The sequence below is a fragment of the Prinia subflava genome, chromosome 8, assembly GCF_021018805.1.
Source record: "Prinia subflava isolate CZ2003 ecotype Zambia chromosome 8, Cam_Psub_1.2, whole genome shotgun sequence".
NCBI lineage: Eukaryota > Metazoa > Chordata > Aves > Passeriformes > Cisticolidae > Prinia > Prinia subflava.
In genome coordinates this window covers 8607592-8625080 of record NC_086254.1, presented here as the reverse complement: position 1 = coordinate 8625080, position 17489 = coordinate 8607592, and the positions used below count along the sequence as shown (strand labels likewise).

Sequence of the window (17489 nt, the reverse complement as noted above, 5' to 3'; positions counted from 1 at the left end):
TGTCCCTGTCCCTCACCCCCCGGGGATGCTCCCCCGGCCTCTTCCCAGGCCCTCTGTTAATGAGTGCAGTAAAGTAACGAAGCTCCTTTTCCTTCTGTGTTTTATTAACTTACACGTTAACTCCAGCACGTAAAAACTTCACTCTTTTTTCTTCCTCGCTCCAGGTACTTTGCCCAGAGCTCTGTGTGTGCTGTCACACTTGGGATGGCTGAAATCGTATTTTACTTCCCCACATAATTTTTACTTTGTCTTAAATTCCCCATCTCCAAATCCCAGTGTGTGCATATGGGGAAAATCCCTCCCTTCTTGCTACGAAGCAAGTGGAAAAAAAATGAAATATATTAAAAAATCCGAAAGCATTAGGATCTGCCAAGTGATTTATAGCCCCAAGGAACAGTGGGCATTCTGTGTACTCATTTCAGGCCCACTGGGTGGTGCAGATGGCATTTGACTCATGAGGGGCTGTGACACTGCAAATATAAATCCAATTAAACAGCAGAATTCAGAGCAGAGGATGAGTCAAGCCCAAGTGCTGCTGCTGCTCCAGAGCAGAGCCTGAAAGAACAAAACCCTCTCCCATCAATCACAGGAACAACCACCAGAGCCAGCGCTTTCTTTATGAGCAATAATATTGTAATATTCCAAAAAAAAATCCTCAGATTTTGGAGGCTTTGGGATCCTGGGCAGTGCTGGAATGCTGGAGGTGAGGCAGAGGTGGAATGGTGAATGTTTTATTCAGGCTACAACACCACTTGAACCAGTGCCCAGGGTGACACAGAGCACACAGCTGAGGCAGGAGAAATCACAGCAAGTTCTTCCAATTATTTGGAAATTCCTTACATAAACTCCTCACTCGAGCCCTGGAGGTTTTAGGATTATTATGGTGATAAAACAGGATTTCTTTATTGAGAAGGAAATAAACTTTATGATGACAAAGCACCACAGCTCCTTGCTCTTTCAGATGCTCAAGGAGAAAAACTTTATTTCCTTGTGTGTACCTGGTACAGCACAGCACAGGGCAGGAACAACACGGAATTCAGGTGGGAAATGTCCCTTTGGATTTAATCCTGCTGCTTCCACCATTAAAAGAGCCCTTCCTGCACTTTTCCCTGAGCATGAAGAGCTGTATGACCCCCATCAGAAAAAAAATGGGTAAAAAAATTTACAGTTCCACTCCTTAAAAAAATAAACCCCAACCGACCTTCATGAAAAATTTCATTTATAACAGCACTGAGACCTCTTTAAGTCAAATAAATGCCAGAGAATTGGCACCACACTTGGTATCAGGAATTGCTGCCACTGACCTGCAGCAACAGAGCTGAGCTGGGGAAGTTCTTCCTGCTGGTGCAGCGGAGGGAAAGTCGTGTTTGTGCTCTCTGGCACAACTCTGTGCTCTCTGCCCACAAAGCAGGAGCTTCCCTGTGCTCCTCTCAGCCCTTTGGCATTTGGCAAACGCCCCCAGAGCAGTGGGAGCAGAGCTGGCAGAGTTACCCTGATTCCTTCTCTGGGTCACTCACACCCTGAGCCCTCTGCTGCTTCCTCTGCAGGTACCGAGCTCGGGCATCCTGGATGGATTTGTCATCATTCCTCCTCTCCATCTTCCTTGCAGAGTTCTCTGTGACTCCTTCTGGGGGAGAGGAGAGAAAGAAATTAACCCTCTGTGTCAAAACCCTCCCTCCCCACAGGAGGTAATATAATATTATTATTATTGTAATAATAATATTACAATATTATTGCTCCCCCTATTTGTTAATACCAAAAACACCCCCAACAAAATCTCATTTTTTATCCTCCAGGCAGCCATTGGAATGAGTTCCAGAGAGGACAGACTGCACCACAGCAGGGAGGGGAAAAAAAATTCAAAATAAAATCATGCCTTAGCTCCCCATGTCAATTTTTGCAGCTGGGCTCATCTCATCCCCAAATCTTGCTTTTTATTGTAGCAGAGAATATACAGCCTGTGTTCTACACACCCATTTCTTCTCTGGAGTTGCACATCCCAAACTCAGGTTTAGGCAGGACAGAACAGGAAAAAACATGAGGATAAACTATCTTTAAAACATTCCCAAGGCAGGAGGAAGGGAGAGGAAAACATGCAGATAAGGGAGTAAGAAAAGTCAATATTGCAGATCAGCCACCATCAGAAATGCACATTCCCCCACAGCACTGAGACCTTGGGGCTGCTTCTCACAGAAGGGAAGAGAAGCAGAAAATATTTTCAGTCTAAAATAACAATAAAAAAAATATCAAAGGCTCTGAGAGCCTAAAATCTGTGTGAGTGAAGCAGCCTGGTCCTGGGGGCTGGGCACCAGGTTCTGTGACAAGAAAAAGCTTTAATTAGCATCCACTGTTAAAATATTCCTAATTATTATGTCTTGTCAGCTATTCAGCCACCTATTTTCATGAATTTCCCAGAAAAACAACAGCTGAAAGGTCAATAATAAACTCCAATTAATTGGCAATTGCCTGATGTGGTCATAATGTGAAGGGGAGCACGGGGAACATTTCCTTCAGATAACTGATGAGGCTCTCCTGCATTATTTATAACCAAATAAAATTCATGTTTTAACTGGTGGGTTTACACAATAATGCAGGGCAGGAAGAGATGTTGGTCTGAGCACAAGTCTGCATTTTTCCTTTGTTAAGAAAATGGAATAGAATCCGTATTTACTGTGCAATAATTTGATGTTTTGGAAGGGTCAGGAGTAAAGAGGCCCTTTGAATACTTGGCTGCTTTGGGGACCTGCTGACAGGAGAATCCCAAGAATGTCAAGCAGCCAGATCAGTTAGCAGGCACCAATTCTAATTAAAACTGACTATTAAAACATACAGCATTAAATTCATTGTCAAAATGAGACATTCCCCAAAATGTGAGACTTTTTCCACTGTGTTTATTGCTGGGGGTGATTTCTGGATTTTTTTTCCTTCCCTCTGCCCCACAGCTCTCAGGAATTCTCCCAGGGCTGCATTATTTGGGCATCAATGGCTAAATATCCTTCAAAACTCAAATAAACACCCACAAAATGCTTTTATTCCACTCTGCTGAACCTCTGCTCTTAGAAAGCGAAAAGGGGGGGGAGAGTGGCAAAAAGCAGCAAGCAAACACCCCAACTCACACACTGCTGGGCCAGAAAACAAAGATTGCAGAGCTGTGAGGAGAATAAAACCACCAGAACAAACCAAATTAACACTTCCCATCCCAGCACGTGACACGACAAACACACAGGGCTCCAAAACAGCGACGAAAACCACACACACACACAGAGGGATGAGCATTGTCCTTACCACTCTGCCTTTTCAGCTCCTCCCTCTGCTTCCACCTGGTGATTTCCTCCTCAGTCACCTCTTCCCTGGCCACGCTGCTCAGCTCGTGGGCGTCCAGCTGGTGCAGCCTGGGCAGCAGGTCCCTGACCCACTCGTAGCGCACGGGGCACACGGTGCGCACGAAGATCTTGGAGGTCACGGCCACGTCGTGGAAGATGATCCACTCCAGCAGCGTCTCCTGGTTGTAGAGCTGGAAAATTCAAAGGTTGTCTCACAGCTGGGTGGGTTTTCAGGGCCCCAGCAGGGTGCAGAGGAGAGGGGGTGTTATCCTGAGTTTTTGGGTTTAAAATCGCCCGTGATGTCCAAAGAGCCAAAGCCCAGCCTGTGTCACTCTCACTTCATAAACCAAACCTTTAGCAGGTCTGAAGAAGTGAGGCTTTCCCCACCCTCAAAATGAACACTGCAGCAGAGGAGGAAGCAAACAGCAGGGAGAGCACAGGGACCTGCCCCTCACTCCTTTCAGAGATGCTTTTCTGCAGGCTTTGGGGACTCACTGCGGATGAGGGGTGGATGTAGACTATGCTGCCATGTCCATCCATGGTGCAGAACGTCCTGGCTGCAGATCTGAAAAAAAGAAATTAAAAAAAAACCCTTAAAAAATTAAAAAACCCAACAACAACAAAACAAAAGACACATTGCTGTGATTAGAGAGCAACACTGAACTGATCAGATCAGCAGCAGCACAGAAAAAGGTTCTCCAATATCTACCCAGAGGAAGGTGATCCAGAGTTAAACTGTAAAAAACCATTTAAAAAGGGAAATACAATAGATCTGATTTCTCACAGCAGCACTGCAGGTGTAACAAAACAATAACAACGGGTTTGGGAGTGAAACCTTTGAAAGCTGTGACAACTGGAGATTCCCAAGCCCTTTAGCTGAACATCTGGAACCACTCATCAGCAGACAGAAAAACAACATTGCTGGGAAGCTGCTGACACCCTTGGAATAGGGAAGGAGAGGTTCCAGCCCCTTGCAGAAACATCTCCTTCACCTGCAGTTACTACTTTGCTACTTTTACCAACATACAACCACACTTTTAAGTTATCAAGTAATTAAATAACTTCATTCCTTACCTCCTAGCAACGTTGATGAAGTATCCTGCACACAGGCATCTTCTCAGTATTTCAGTTCTGGAGCCTTCGAATGTCTCTTTAGGGAAGTCTGGCAGCTGGAAAAAGAAAAAGCAACATCAGGAGCTTCCTTCAAGAAAAAAAAAGCAGTTAAACCCCCTCCATCCCATGGTTTTAAACTCTGTGTTTCTCTCTGTGCAGAAACCATGAGGAAAGGAGAAAAACTCTCCTTCTTGCCCATTTCCACCTGAGTTACACTACCAAGGGTCCTCTACAAAAATATTTAAGTGGTTTAGTTTCTACTGGAGAAAGGCAGCAGCATTCTACTGGCAAAGGCTCAGCATCCACTACATCTCTTAAATATAAGTTTATACAGCTCAAACACATCCAGAAATTGTATTTTTCCTACCTGTTTCAGTTTAGTGATTATTTCCCGCAGCTGTCTTTCCACACTAAAAGCAGATTTCACAGCTCTCCAATGGATCCAGTATTCCTGGCACCAGGCTGAAGGAGACTTGCTGAGAACAGGAATATTTGAATTATAAAGAAGCCCTTTGTAAGCTGCTTGCAAAGAAACTTGCCTCTATTTTATTGCTGTGGTCATACAAAGGCAACAACCTCCACAGGCAGATACTTTGTTGGGTTAAATAAAAAGTGTCTGGATGGAAATTACAGCTCACAAAAAGGAATAAATCTGAAATTGGGCATGAGCACACAGGTGTGTATCTGCAGCACATCTGAAAACAGGGAGTTCTGAGCAATGCAAAACCATTTTCTGTAAGGGAGAACTTCATACCTTGCTTTGCACTGTTCAAAAATATTTAAGAGGGTTGCAAAGTCATTGCATCCTCCCACTTGTGAGGCAAGTTCCTGGTGTTGAAGCTCAGCCTCCTTTTGCTTCTGAGGATCACCTGAGGAAGAGGTTATATCTCACTTAAAGTCGTTTTTATTTATCACTACCTCATTTTCTCTTTGTGTTTGGCAGCCTTGGCTCTCTGTTCCTGTTATTTTTACATTTGCCTCTCCTCCTACAGCTGCATTTACAGTTTTTCCCCCTTCCACTAGTGCTGAACAAGAGAATGTAGATGCCATGAAATCTATGATTAATCTCATCAGGGATGAAGGATTCCAGTCTCAGAAAGTATTTCTCACTCACAATCCATCCAGAGGCTGACATGGAAAGATAAAGGAATAAACAGAAAGCTCACAGGGATCAAGTGTGAGGAAAAACAAAACTGTTGAACCCACCCCACCACAGCACCCTCTAATCTACTGAACTCAGCTTTGTCCTACTGCCACAGGAATGGAGATCTTAAAATAAAGATAAAAAGCAGTGGATCTGTGAGTTCAGTGGGAATTCATCAAATGCACCGGGCAAAAGCAACGTTCCCAGGTTTTAAACACTCAAAGGATTTCTCCTCCAGCACAACCTTTTTATTCCTTTTGGGAGAAAGAGGCAGGGCTGCAAAACCATCGGAGCTGCTGCTGTAGGGGATGGCAGAAGTTTGTGGGTGCTGAAAGTAGAAAAGATGGAGCAGGGAGGGCTCACCCCACAGACCTGGCACTGGAGAAATTGCCTGGAGGATGGGGATGTGTGCTCAGGGCTGCTGCAGGGGCCAGGCAAAATAAAACCAGAGAGGATGGGAAGCAAAGGGCCAGTTGTGGAGTTGGGAGGGAGCCCAGGGCAGAATGCAGCTTTATCAGGGCTGGCAGCAGGGCCTGGGGCTGCTGCTCCAGCAGGCAGGACAGGGAGAACTGCAGCAGGGCCAAGGCAGGACAGGACAAAGGTCCCCCCACCAAAAAATTAAATATATTAAAAAATCCGAAAGCATTAGGATCTGCCAAGTGATTTATAGCCCCAAGGAACAGTGGGCATTCTGTGTACTCATTTCAGGCCCACAGGTGCCACAGCTGGGGTGGGCAGCAGGAGGGGACAGGAGGATGGGACAAACTCAAATTCAGCACCAGTGGAAGTCTGAGTTCAGCTCTAGTGCACTGTGCTCTGCTGAAACCACCCTGGAACCACAGCAGAATTACATTTTCCACTTAAAAAATGCACCACTGGCAACGAGGCAGTGCCAAGCCTCTCACAGAAACCTAACAATCTCCTTGGGTAAGCAGTTACTGAACAAAAAAACCAACCCAGAGGTGATGCCCCATTTGCTAAAAACAATCAGTCCCTGCTGCCTGCACTCAGACCAACAGCAGCACAACTGCTCTGGCGCATTTTGGTTTTCTGGAGGGTTTCTTTGGTTTTTTCCCTTTATTTTTGCCTCTTCCCTTCTGTCACAGAGATTTCCCCTCGTGCCCTCTCAGCTTTGGCATATTTTCCAGCCCTGGGACAAGCACAGCCCAGCCCCTGCTGCCCAACCCCTGGCACAGAGTGGGGAAAAAAGGGGGGAAAAAAGGGGGGAAAAAGGGGGGAAAAAAGGGGGGAAAAAAGGGGGGAAAAAAGGGGGGAAAAAAGGGGGGAAAGGAAAAATGTGAGCTCATCTGGACTTTCAGTTACTCAATATCCCCTTCCCAACTGAGGATCTTGAAGTCACATCCAGTGGATCTGGATTTTGACTGCAGGCTCCTGTGCCAGCAGAAAAGGCTGAAGGAAAAGGCTCCAAGAGCATGGAAAGCTGGAAAAGGGATTTTTTGGGAAAAGGGATTTTTTTGGGAAAAGGGATTTTTTTGGGAAAAGGGATTTTTTTGGGAAAAGGGATTTTTTTGGGAAAAGGGATTTTTTTGGGAAAAGGGATTTTTTTGGGAAAAGGGATTTTTTTGGGAAAAGGGATTTTTTGGGAAAAGGGATTTTTTTGGGAAAAGGGATTTTTTTGGGAAAAGGGATTTTTTTGGGAAAAGGGATTTTTTGGGAAAAGGGATTTTTTTGGGAAAAGGGATTTTTTGGTCCCACCTGGACGGATGAAGACATTTTCCACGGACAGCATGGCTGCAATGGGGAGCAGGAGATCCTCACAGTCCAGGGAAGCAGCTTTGATCAGAGCACAGGACAGGTTGGGAGGGAGGGGAAACTGCACCAGGAATTCTCCCAGTCTTGTCACGTGGCCTCTCCTTACACCAGGAAAAAAAAAAATATATATAAATAGCAGATTCAAAGAAATGATGTTTAAATGTGAACTGGGTAAGAAGGACTTCCCTCTGGACTGTGAGTGCCCTAAAAGTGCTGGGGACATGGAGAAGTGTCATTAGCAACAAAATAATCCACATTTCTCCAGCTTGCTTGTGTCTGCCCCATGGCAGGCACAGCCAGCTTTATTATATTATTAATATTTACAAGAATTCCTGGAAGCTTTGGATAAGATCTCCTTTCCTCTCTGGAGCTCTTGGATGGACCTCCCAGGCAGAGCCTGAGCTCCTGAGCCACAACAGTCTGGGATTTGCCCTCCTGAGCTGAGATCAGTCAGGAACTCCAGGACAATGTGCAAAACCTGATCTGTATCTCCCAAGCCCCAAACTGAGCTCTGGCCCTGTTTTTGTAGACAGTTTATTAAACCCCAGTCAACTTCCTGCAAGTTAAATAAGGAAACACATTCTGCTGCTGGGGAGGAGGGGGAAAAGTCCTTTAGTCCACACAAAACACCAGTTTTTAAGCCTTAGATTTGAAATTCTCATAGTGGTTACACCCCTTTGGTTTTTACCTGTCAATAGCACTGCACTGGTAAAGTTCCTTCAGAGCTTCCAAAATATGTCTTTCCTCAGGGGGATCCAAATAGGGAAATCTGTGGTTAAAAATGAACCAGATTTGTTAGTTTTCATATTTATAAAAATTATTTTTAAACCTCCCACTGCAGGTTTTCTGACCTAAGATAATCATAATAATCATCTTCAGCATCTGGGTGTGGTACTTTACAGCCTCCAGCTGAGGAATTCCTGATGACAAATCCCACCATGGCCCACACTAAACTGAATTTTCTACACTTTTATGGTCTTAGAACTAAAATAACTCCAGAGAGATGAGGCTTTTTTGGGTATAAAACAAAGTCCTTTAAGGATTTTAAGTACTTGAAGGTATAAACCCCAGTATTTTAAGGATTTCAAGTATTTCAAGGTATAAAAAACAGTATTTTAAGGATTTTAAGTACTTCAAGGTATGAAAACATATATTTTGAGGATTTTAAGTATTTCAAAGTACAAAACCCCAGCATTTTAAGGATTTTAAGTATTTGAAGGTATAAACCCCAGTATTTTAAGTATTTTAAGGTACAAACCCCAGTCCTTTAAGGATTTTATGTATTTCAAGGTATAAACCCCAAGTATTTTAAGGATTTTGGGTATTTCAAGGTATAAAAACCAGTATTTTAAGTATTTCAAGGTATAAAACCCAGTCCTTTAAGCATTTTAAATATTTCAAGATATAAACCCTAGTATTTTAAGGATTTTGGGTATTTCAAGGTATAAAACCCAGTATTTTAAGGACCTTGGGTATTTCAAGGTATAAAAACCAGTATTTTAAGTCTTTCAAGATATAAGCCCCAGTCCTTTAAGGATTTTAAGTATTTCAAGGTACAAAACCCAGTATTTTAAGGATTTTGGGTATTTCAAGGTATAAAACCCAGTATTTTAAGTATTTCAAGGCACAAACCCCAGCATTTTAAGGATTTTAAGTATTTCAAGGCACAAACCCCAGCATTTTAAGGATTTTAAGTATTTCAAGGTATAAAACCCAGTCCTTTAAGCATTTTAAGTATTTCAAGGTACAAACCCTAGTATTTTAAGGATTTTAAGTATTTCAAGGATAAAACCCAGTATTTTAAGTATTTCAAGATACAAAACCCAGTCCTTTGAGGATTTTAAGTATTTCAAGGTATAAACCCCAGTATTTTAAGGATTTTAGGTATTTCAAGGTACAAAACCCAGTCCTTTAAGGATTTTATGTATTTCAAGGTATAAAAACCATTATTTTAAGTATTTTAAGGTACAAAACCCAGTCCTTTAAGGATTTTATGTATTTCAAGGCATAAAAACCATTATTTTAAGTATTTTAAGGTACAAAACCCAGTCCTTTGATGATTTTAAGTATTTCAAGGTATAAAACCCAGTATTTTAAGTATTTCAAGGTACAAACCCCAACGTTTTAATGACTTTAAGTACATCAAGGAACACCACAAACCAACACATTTGATCTGGAAGAGATGGGAGCTCTGACAGAGCCTCAAACCAGCCTCCAGCTCGGGATCCAGGCTGGAATTACAGCGGGGAGCAGCAGAAAAGCAGATTGAGGTGTCACACTTGGCCGGGGACCTAATCCTGCCCCACGTCCCTGCGGGATAATCCCTGCGGGGACGTCACCTGATGACATCGTGCACGGACAGGCACTTCAAGGTGAGGATGACGGAGGTCAGGCTGGTCCTCCTGATCTCTGGCACGGTGTGCTCGGGCATGCACTGCTCCCAGAACTGGCTGCTGTACAGCCTGAAGCTCTTCCCCGCCGACGTCCGCCCGGCGCGGCCCGCGCGCTGCTTGGCCTCGCTCCTGCCCCAAAAAACAACAAAAAAACAGCAAAAAACAGCATCCTTTTATCCATTCTGGTGCAAAAAAAACCATCTCCTCATCCTTTCTGGTACGTTTTATCCTTCCTGGTGCCCCTTATCCCTTCTGGTGCAAAAAAACAACATCCCTTCATCCTTTTTGGTGCAAAAAACAACATCCCTTCATCCCTCCTGGTGCCCCTCATCCTCTCTGGTGCCCCTCATCCCTCCTGGTGCAAAAAACAACATCCCTTCATCCTTTCTGGTACCTTTTATCCTTCCTGGTGCCCCTTATCCCTTCTGGTGCAAAAAACAACACCCCTTCATCCTTTCTGGTACTTTTTATCCCTTCTGGTGCCCCTCATCCCTTCTTGGTGCCCCTCATCCCTCCTGGTGCCCTCCTGGTGCCCTGTCACCCTAATTTTGAAGACTTTTCTAAGCCTTCTGTAATGTTCTTCATATTGGAGTCAGAAATTTTACCTTATCACACTTTCTACTATAAACACTGGCCATTTTTTGCTGTCTTTCATTATTTACATATTTCTAAGTAGGAAGAGAAAAGTGACTGACAGTTGGCTTGACCAACGTGGATTGAGAGGTGGAATTCCATCCTCCAATCCACGGGCACCATGGGAAATGTATAAAACTGAGTTTTGTAAATAAAATCGGCCCTTTTTCCTGCTTCGCTCACCAGCGTGTCCTCGTGTGGTTCTTTCTGTGTCCACTGTGACAGTGCCCCTCATCCCTCCTGGCACCCTTCATCCCTTCTGCTACCACCCCCAAAAAAGCACAGGAATTTCTCTGTTTGTAGTGGGAGAGGTAGCCCAGCACAACAATGGAGAAAATCCAGCTGTGCAAGAAATAAAGGAGAATTTCTGTACATGGGAGATTATTTTTTGGGGTTTTTTTGGTTTTTTGGGGGTTTTTTTTTTGGTTTTTTAAGCTGTTGTATTCAGCCAGCACTGCTCAGATCTCACAATGCCAATTCCTCCCTAATATCTTTTATTATATAGGATATACAACTTTTAGGGAGATGTATATCCTGAACCACTCTTTATTTAGCAGCAAATAAAGCTGTTTTATGTATAGGACACAAAATGAATCACACTGACTCTAACCTTAGAAAGTTAGAGACAGATTTATTTAAAATATTATTTCTTTATATACTTTTTACAAAGACTAACATGATTAGATGACAAAGTTAACTACACTGGTCAAGCCAGAGGGCTATCAAGAAGCCCCTCCTCTAAAAAGAATAAATACCACAGATATAGTTAACAAAACATCTCATTTTCTTTACAGCAAATTGCCCAAGAAAGAAATTCCACAAACCAAAACATCTCAGGCATGAAATTAAGGCTACAGTCTCAAATCATGGGGCCTCAAGGTTGCTGCCTATCTTTTTATTTAGTTTTTCGTTTATTTTAGTTTATTTAGTTTTTTAAAGAGCAACCAATACAGAGCATTATTGCCAGAGCAGCTCCCAGAAACACCAGGTGATGTTTTTAACTTACTTTGAGATGGGAACCACCTCCAGGATGTCCAAACCAACTCTGGGATTGTGGTTCAGCTGCTTCACAAAGCCACTGTCCACCACATACCTGAAAAAAACAATCCAGAGAGGTAAAAAAATAGAGGGCTCAGCAGGCAACACAGATTTCATCAAAAAGAACACATTTACCTTGCCTAGACCTTGGTTATTTAATAGATTTGATTTCAAATTTGGTTCAAAAATATTGGTCACCTCTAAGACTTTAATAATATCAACAGTTCTCTTACTACACACCCCCCAAAAAGGTCAATAATAGCAGAATAAATGTGTTTTTCCAAGCCCAGACCTTTCTGGATTATTCCCTCTGTTACAGCTTTTTATGAGGGACAGAAATCAATACCTGACTCCTTCAATGGTCAGAGATGTTGCAGCAATGTTTGTGGAGACCACACATTTTCTGATGCCTCTGGGAGCTGGCAAAAATATCCTTTTCTGTTGATCTAAAATGAGGGAAAGGAAAGGAAAAGGGGAAAGGGGAAAAGGGGGAGAAGGGAAGGAAAAGGGGGAAAAGGGGGAGAAGGGAAGAAAAAGGGGGAAAAGGGGGGGAAAGGGGGAAAAGGGGGAAAAGGGAAGGAAAAGGGAAGGAAAAGGGAAGGAAAAGGGAAGGAAAAGGGAAGGAAAAGGGAAGGAAAAGGGAAGGAAAAGGGAAGGAAAAGGGAAGGAAAAGGGAAGGAAAAGGGAAGGAAAAGGGAAGGAAAAGGGAAGGAAAAGGGAAGGAAAAGGGAAGGAAAAGGGAAGGAAAAGGGAAGGAAAAGGGAAGGAAAAGGGAAGGAAAAGGGAAGGAAAAGGGAAGGAAAAGGGAAGGAAAAGGGAAGGAAAAGGGAAGGAAAAGGGAAGGAAAAGGGAAGGAAAAGGGAAGGAAAAGGGAAGGAAAAGGGAAGGAAAAGGGAAGGAAAAGGGAAGGAAAAGGGAAGGAAAAGGGAAGGAAAAGGGAAGGAAAAGGGAAGGAAAAGGGAAGGAAAAGGGGGGAAGGGAAGGAAAAGGGGAGAAGGGAAGGAAAAGGGGGGAAGGGAAGGAAAAGGGGGGAAGGGAAGGAAAAGGGGAAGAGGGAAGGAAAAGGGGAAGAGGGAAGGAAAAGGGAAGGAAAAGGGAAGGAAAAGGGGAAGAGGGAAGGAAAAGGGGAAGAGGGAAGGAAAAGGGGAAGAGGGAAGGAAAAGGGGAAGAGGGAAGGAAAAGGGGAAGAGGGAAGGAAAAGGGGAAGAGGGAAGGAAAAGGGGAAGAGGGAAGGAAAAGGGGAAGAGGGAAGGAAAAGGGGAAGGGAAAGGAAAAAAGGGAAAAAGGAAAAAGGAAAAATGTGAGATCATCTGGATTTTCAGTTACTCAATATCCCCTTCCCAACTGAGGATCTTGAAGTCACATCCAGTGGATCTGGATTTTGACTGCAGGCTCCTGTGCCAGCAGAAAAGGCTGAAATTTGATTTAGTTTATGACAACCACAAAAAAAAACCCACCCCGAAGTGCCACAGTATTGTAACAAAGGGGTTAATTAACACCCTTTCCCCAACCCAAACAGAACATTTGATGAGGACAACATTTACAACAACTCTTCCAGTTAAGAGTGACGTGCTGAAGGGACATTTATTGCTCTGACCTGTGGCCATGGAGCCGTAGAGAGGCAGGATGAGGAGACCCTCCACTGCCCGGTCGTGCACCTCGTACCGGTAATCGATGTTTTCTGCTTTCTTGAAAAGCAAATCACAAGCTCTTTCTATCTCATTTTGGCCTAAAAGACACACAAGAGCACCTAAGGGACCTAAATTAGCTACAGCTCTGCCTTCCTGGTTTGCAACATCTTTAAACAAGGTTGTTTTGTCAATGTGCAGAGCTGCCAACATCGTTAAAATAAGGGATTAATGAGAGGGGGGGCAGGAGGTGACAGCCAGCCTTTCCACAGGGCCTCTCACCAAGGATTTTCCTTAAAAGATACCTAAGGGCCTGGCCCGTGCATTGATGTAGGATTTTATAGCTAAAATAATTCTTCCTCCCTGAATTAACAACAAACTAAACCATGCAGACAACACAGAGTCAATGTGGCTACTCCTAAAAGGCTCTGAAAACTTCAATTTCACAGGACTTTGTGCACCTTTCCCTTCTCACTGCTATGGGAGAAGCCAGAGAGGCTTTGGAAGCTTTTCTGCTTTGCTGGCAATGCCACGATTCACCTGAGTAGCCAGGAAAATCCTCACCTGTGAGGAAAACCAGGATGTCGCCTTCTGGTTCATTTAAGTGAACATCCAGGGTGACCTTCACAGCCTGGAACAAGCAACAAACAAGCCAGAACCAGTTAAAATCCCATTTAATTCTTCCTAGGACTCGTCACACCAACTGATCCTCCCCCGTTTCCTGCAGAGGTGCTGAGAACACAACACTGCAGCTCATCCTTGTGGCCTCCCCCAGATGAAAACCACCCCAAAAACCACAGAGAAAACCCAGCAGGCCAAACCTCTGTGACATAGGCAGAGCTGCCCACGTCCCTGGGGCTCAGCAGGTTGCAGAAAATCTCCTTGACAGGGTAGCTCCTTCCTGGAATGTGCAGCACTGAGCAGTGCCCAAAGAATTCCGAGAGCTTTTCCACCTCCAGGGTGGCTGACATCACCACCACCTTCATGTCTGTCCTCCTGCCTGCTGGCTGCTTCTGCAGGAACAGTTTCTTCAGCAAGCCAAATAAAATGTCCTAGCAGAAAGGCAGAAAAAGCTGATGTTAACACCCTGGTTTTGTTAACAGGGCCTGACAAACTTGGAAGTTTGATGATTTTATCCTGTTCATACAGTGGAAATCACATATTACATGCCTAAGGATTCTGTAGAAAATATGTTTTTACCCTGGACATTTTGGTTTCTGGAGTTGAATTGTTATTTACCAGTTCTTTTCACAGAGCTGGTGTCTATAGACAACACCATTGTAACTTGAACTCGTTTGTTTTTCATTTTTATACTCTCTTACTCAAGCCATTTGTGAGAAGTTACCTCAGACCCATTTTTCATTCCACTTCCAGCCTATGTCCCCTGACTGTGTGTGCACCTTTGTTTTTATTTATTGCTATGACTTCACCAAGTTTATTTCACTCTGTGGTGCTCTGAATTACAAACCTGCTCCTTCCACCAGCTCAGTTTTTTGCAACCCCCTCAGATGCCTGAGGGCAAACTGGGCTTCAGGAAAGCATTTTCTCTTTTCCCAGCTGGGCTGGGAGATTGTTTGCTGAAGCAGGAGTTTGTCTGGCACACAACACAATCTCCTGAGGGCTCAGTGACTTGGATGTCCCTTTGCTGGCCACAGAAGGGTCAGGGTGACCTTGGAAAGCTTTTGGGACTCAGTTCTAGATGCTTCCATGGACCCCAAAGCCGTAATCTCCTTGCACAGTCACATACACACCCTAAGAAACACCAGGCCTTAGGGCAAGAGAGGTGTTTAGGCTTCATTTGTCTATTTTGTGGTGTATTTTTTTTAAATTATATTCTAGAAAGTTTGTGTTCTGGCTCCAAACTCCTGGAAATTTTGAGAGAGCATTCAACAGCCAGCAAAGTTTTAACTGCATTTAAATGCAACAACTACAAAAACTCCCAATACTATTAGAGGCCACATCTTATTTCCAACTTATGCAGCACGGACTAAACAAAGCAGCAGCTCTGTGCTCTTAGGAGAGCAAAAGGATAAAGCTCATCCATGGAAAGCCAGGATGGTGCTGAAGTGAAAGGAAGGAAGAGAGCACAGAGAAGGAGAAACTGTGACCCAAAAAAGAGATGTGAGGTGGCACTCACGGTGCTGAGGCTCCGCTCGTGAGCTTCATCCAGAACGATGATGCTGTACCTGCTGAGGAGGGGATCTGCCAGGATCTGCCTCAGGAGGCACCCGTCCGTCATGTACCTGATGGCAGTGTCCTGCAAGGTGTCATTGCATGCTCAGCTGCCAGCCTGGGGGTTGTTTCACACCAAACCCTTGCACACAGATCACACATTTATCCAGGACACCGCAGCTGCCGTGGCACAGGCGCCTGGCAACGCCGCAAGGTGCCCCAAAAGCTTCCTCAGGTGAGGTACAGGAACACAAACACTGGGACAGACACCTGAGCCACCCCCAGGGCATCCCCCAGGGCCCCACCTCGGAGGTGCAGTCGTCGAAGCGGACCTGGTAGCCCACCAGAGCCCCCAGGTGACAGCCCATCTCCTCGGCCACCCTCTGTGCCACCGACACGGTGGCCACGCGCCGCGGCTGCGTCACTCCGATGGCGCCGTGCTGGGCCAGCCCTGCGGGGACACAGAAAGGGGTGGCTTGGAGGGGACATTAGAGATCAGCTCGTTCCACCCCCCTCTCGGGACACCCTCCACTATCCCAGGGTGCTCCAAGTCTTGTCCAGCCTTGGACACTTCCAGGGATGGGGTGTATCCTGTGGGCACCCTGTGCCAGGCCCTGCCCATGCTGGCAGGGAACGATCCCTTCCCAATATCCAACCCTGCTCTCCGGCAGAGGGAAGCCACTCCCTGTGTCCTGTCCCCCCAGACTCCTTCAGGTACCGGGAAGGGCTCTGAGATCACCCCTGGAGCCTTCTCCAGGATGGACACCCCCAGTGACTGTGGGACGAACAGGGACATTGAGTTGTGCTGCTCCAGGTCATTCTGTAACACGTACCTATGTAATGTACATATGGCCACAGTTTATTTTTTTTTAATTTAAAAGGTTTAATCAGGCCACCTCCTCTCACCACAGCCCAGCCCCAAGCTGCGTCACTCGCGAAGCCACAGGGGGACTACAACATGAGTTTATCGGTGCTTGTGTCCCACATCCGCAGCCCTCGGAGGGGGGGGTTCCGTTACCTGCCTCGTAGAGGTATTTGGGCAGCTGCGTGCTTTTGCCGCTGCCCGTCTCGCCGGTGACGATGAGGAAGGGCTGCTCCCTCACGGCCTCCACCAGCTCGCGGCGGGAGCGGCGGATGGGCAGGGCGGGGCCGGCCATGGCGGCTGCCGGGGCTCACCTGCCTCACCTGCGGCCCCGCCCACGTGCGCACCTGGCGGGAAACCCGCGCGCAACTGGCGGGAACCCCGCGCGCGCCCCCCGAACCCGCCGCCGGCGCGCGTCCCGCGCATGCGCGCCCCTCCAAGTCCCCGCCTCCTCATTAAGCCGCGCCTTCACACAGCTTCCCGCCCTCCATTAGGCCACGCCCCCGATTTCCTCCTCCTTGTTAAGCCACGCCCCCTCCAGCTTCCCGCCTCTGCTTAGGCCACGCCCCCCCGCTCTCCCCTCAGGCCCTCACGGCGCCTCAGAGTCGCGGCATCACCCCCAAAAATCACAAAAATCACAAAATTCTAAAATGCGAAGGCTTGGAAGGACCTCGAAATCAATGGGCGGGGAAAACTCCCACCAGACCAGGCTGCTCAGATGTATTTCGTGACAAAACTTGACCCTTGAGTCCACACAAGAATGTCCTGATGGACCTGCTGATTAAATCTAAGGGGCAAGAAACTATCTCGAATTCTGTCAGAAATCAGAGTAATATTCTCTTTCCATAGGTCAGCTAAGTGTCACATTGTGTTACATTAGGCTGTTACACAATACTGAACAAAACAAAATTTTACACCTATAGAAAAGGATAAAATATTGATAAACAAACCTGCTTCACCAAAACTTCTTCCTTAAGAGAGAAAAGGTTCTTGGATGTTTGATCTTTTTATACTTTCAAGCCAAATCAACAAGATTCAATCTCCAAAACAGAGAGCAGCCAAACAAGCTCGAAGTGATGTGTTAGAAAAAATAAATTACTTGTTAGAATTTTAGGCGTTTAGGACTGGACATGCCTTAATGATCTCAGACCTAGGGGCAGGTTAACAAAGCTGTGGAAAAAAAAAAAAAAAGATACACTCTGGTAGGGGACAAAAAGAATGCAGAATTTATGGGACATCTGGCAGAAGTCCCAAGATAGAGAAAAAAATGATAAGGTCCAACTCAGGTCCAAGTGGGTAAAAGGCAATTCTGGTAATTCTGTGACCACCGACCCAAGAAACCCACTGACCCCAAAGAAGAGAAAGAGTCAGCATGGCACTAATTAGCAACAGGAGAGAATCATTAACAAA

The 17489-nt window shown here is 45.4% G+C and overlaps 1 protein-coding gene across 3 annotated transcripts; it reads right to left on the bottom strand.

Annotated features, from left to right (window-relative positions):
• Nucleotides 1-83: 83 nt before the first annotated feature.
• On the bottom strand, nucleotides 84-16539 carry DHX40 (DEAH-box helicase 40). 3 transcript variants are annotated; one of them, XM_063402809.1, is made up of 17 exons: nucleotides 16236-16539; nucleotides 15523-15668; nucleotides 15183-15302; nucleotides 13867-14097; nucleotides 13610-13676; nucleotides 13015-13146; nucleotides 11764-11863; nucleotides 11386-11472; nucleotides 9693-9875; nucleotides 8042-8122; nucleotides 7297-7454; nucleotides 5191-5305; nucleotides 4804-4912; nucleotides 4398-4492; nucleotides 3819-3888; nucleotides 3286-3514; nucleotides 84-1627 (listed from the first exon to the last, which is right to left on the bottom strand). In XM_063402809.1, exons 1-17 carry the CDS (start codon nucleotides 16372-16374, stop codon nucleotides 1488-1490), a joined length of 2202 nt encoding a protein of 733 aa, XP_063258879.1. In that variant the 5' UTR covers nucleotides 16375-16539; the 3' UTR covers nucleotides 84-1487. The 3 variants fall into 3 exon arrangements, with proteins under 3 accessions (XP_063258879.1, XP_063258880.1, XP_063258881.1); XM_063402810.1 differs by having other exon boundaries at nucleotides 84-1624; XM_063402811.1 differs by having other exon boundaries at nucleotides 16240-16522.
• Nucleotides 16540-17489: the final 950 nt, after the last annotated feature.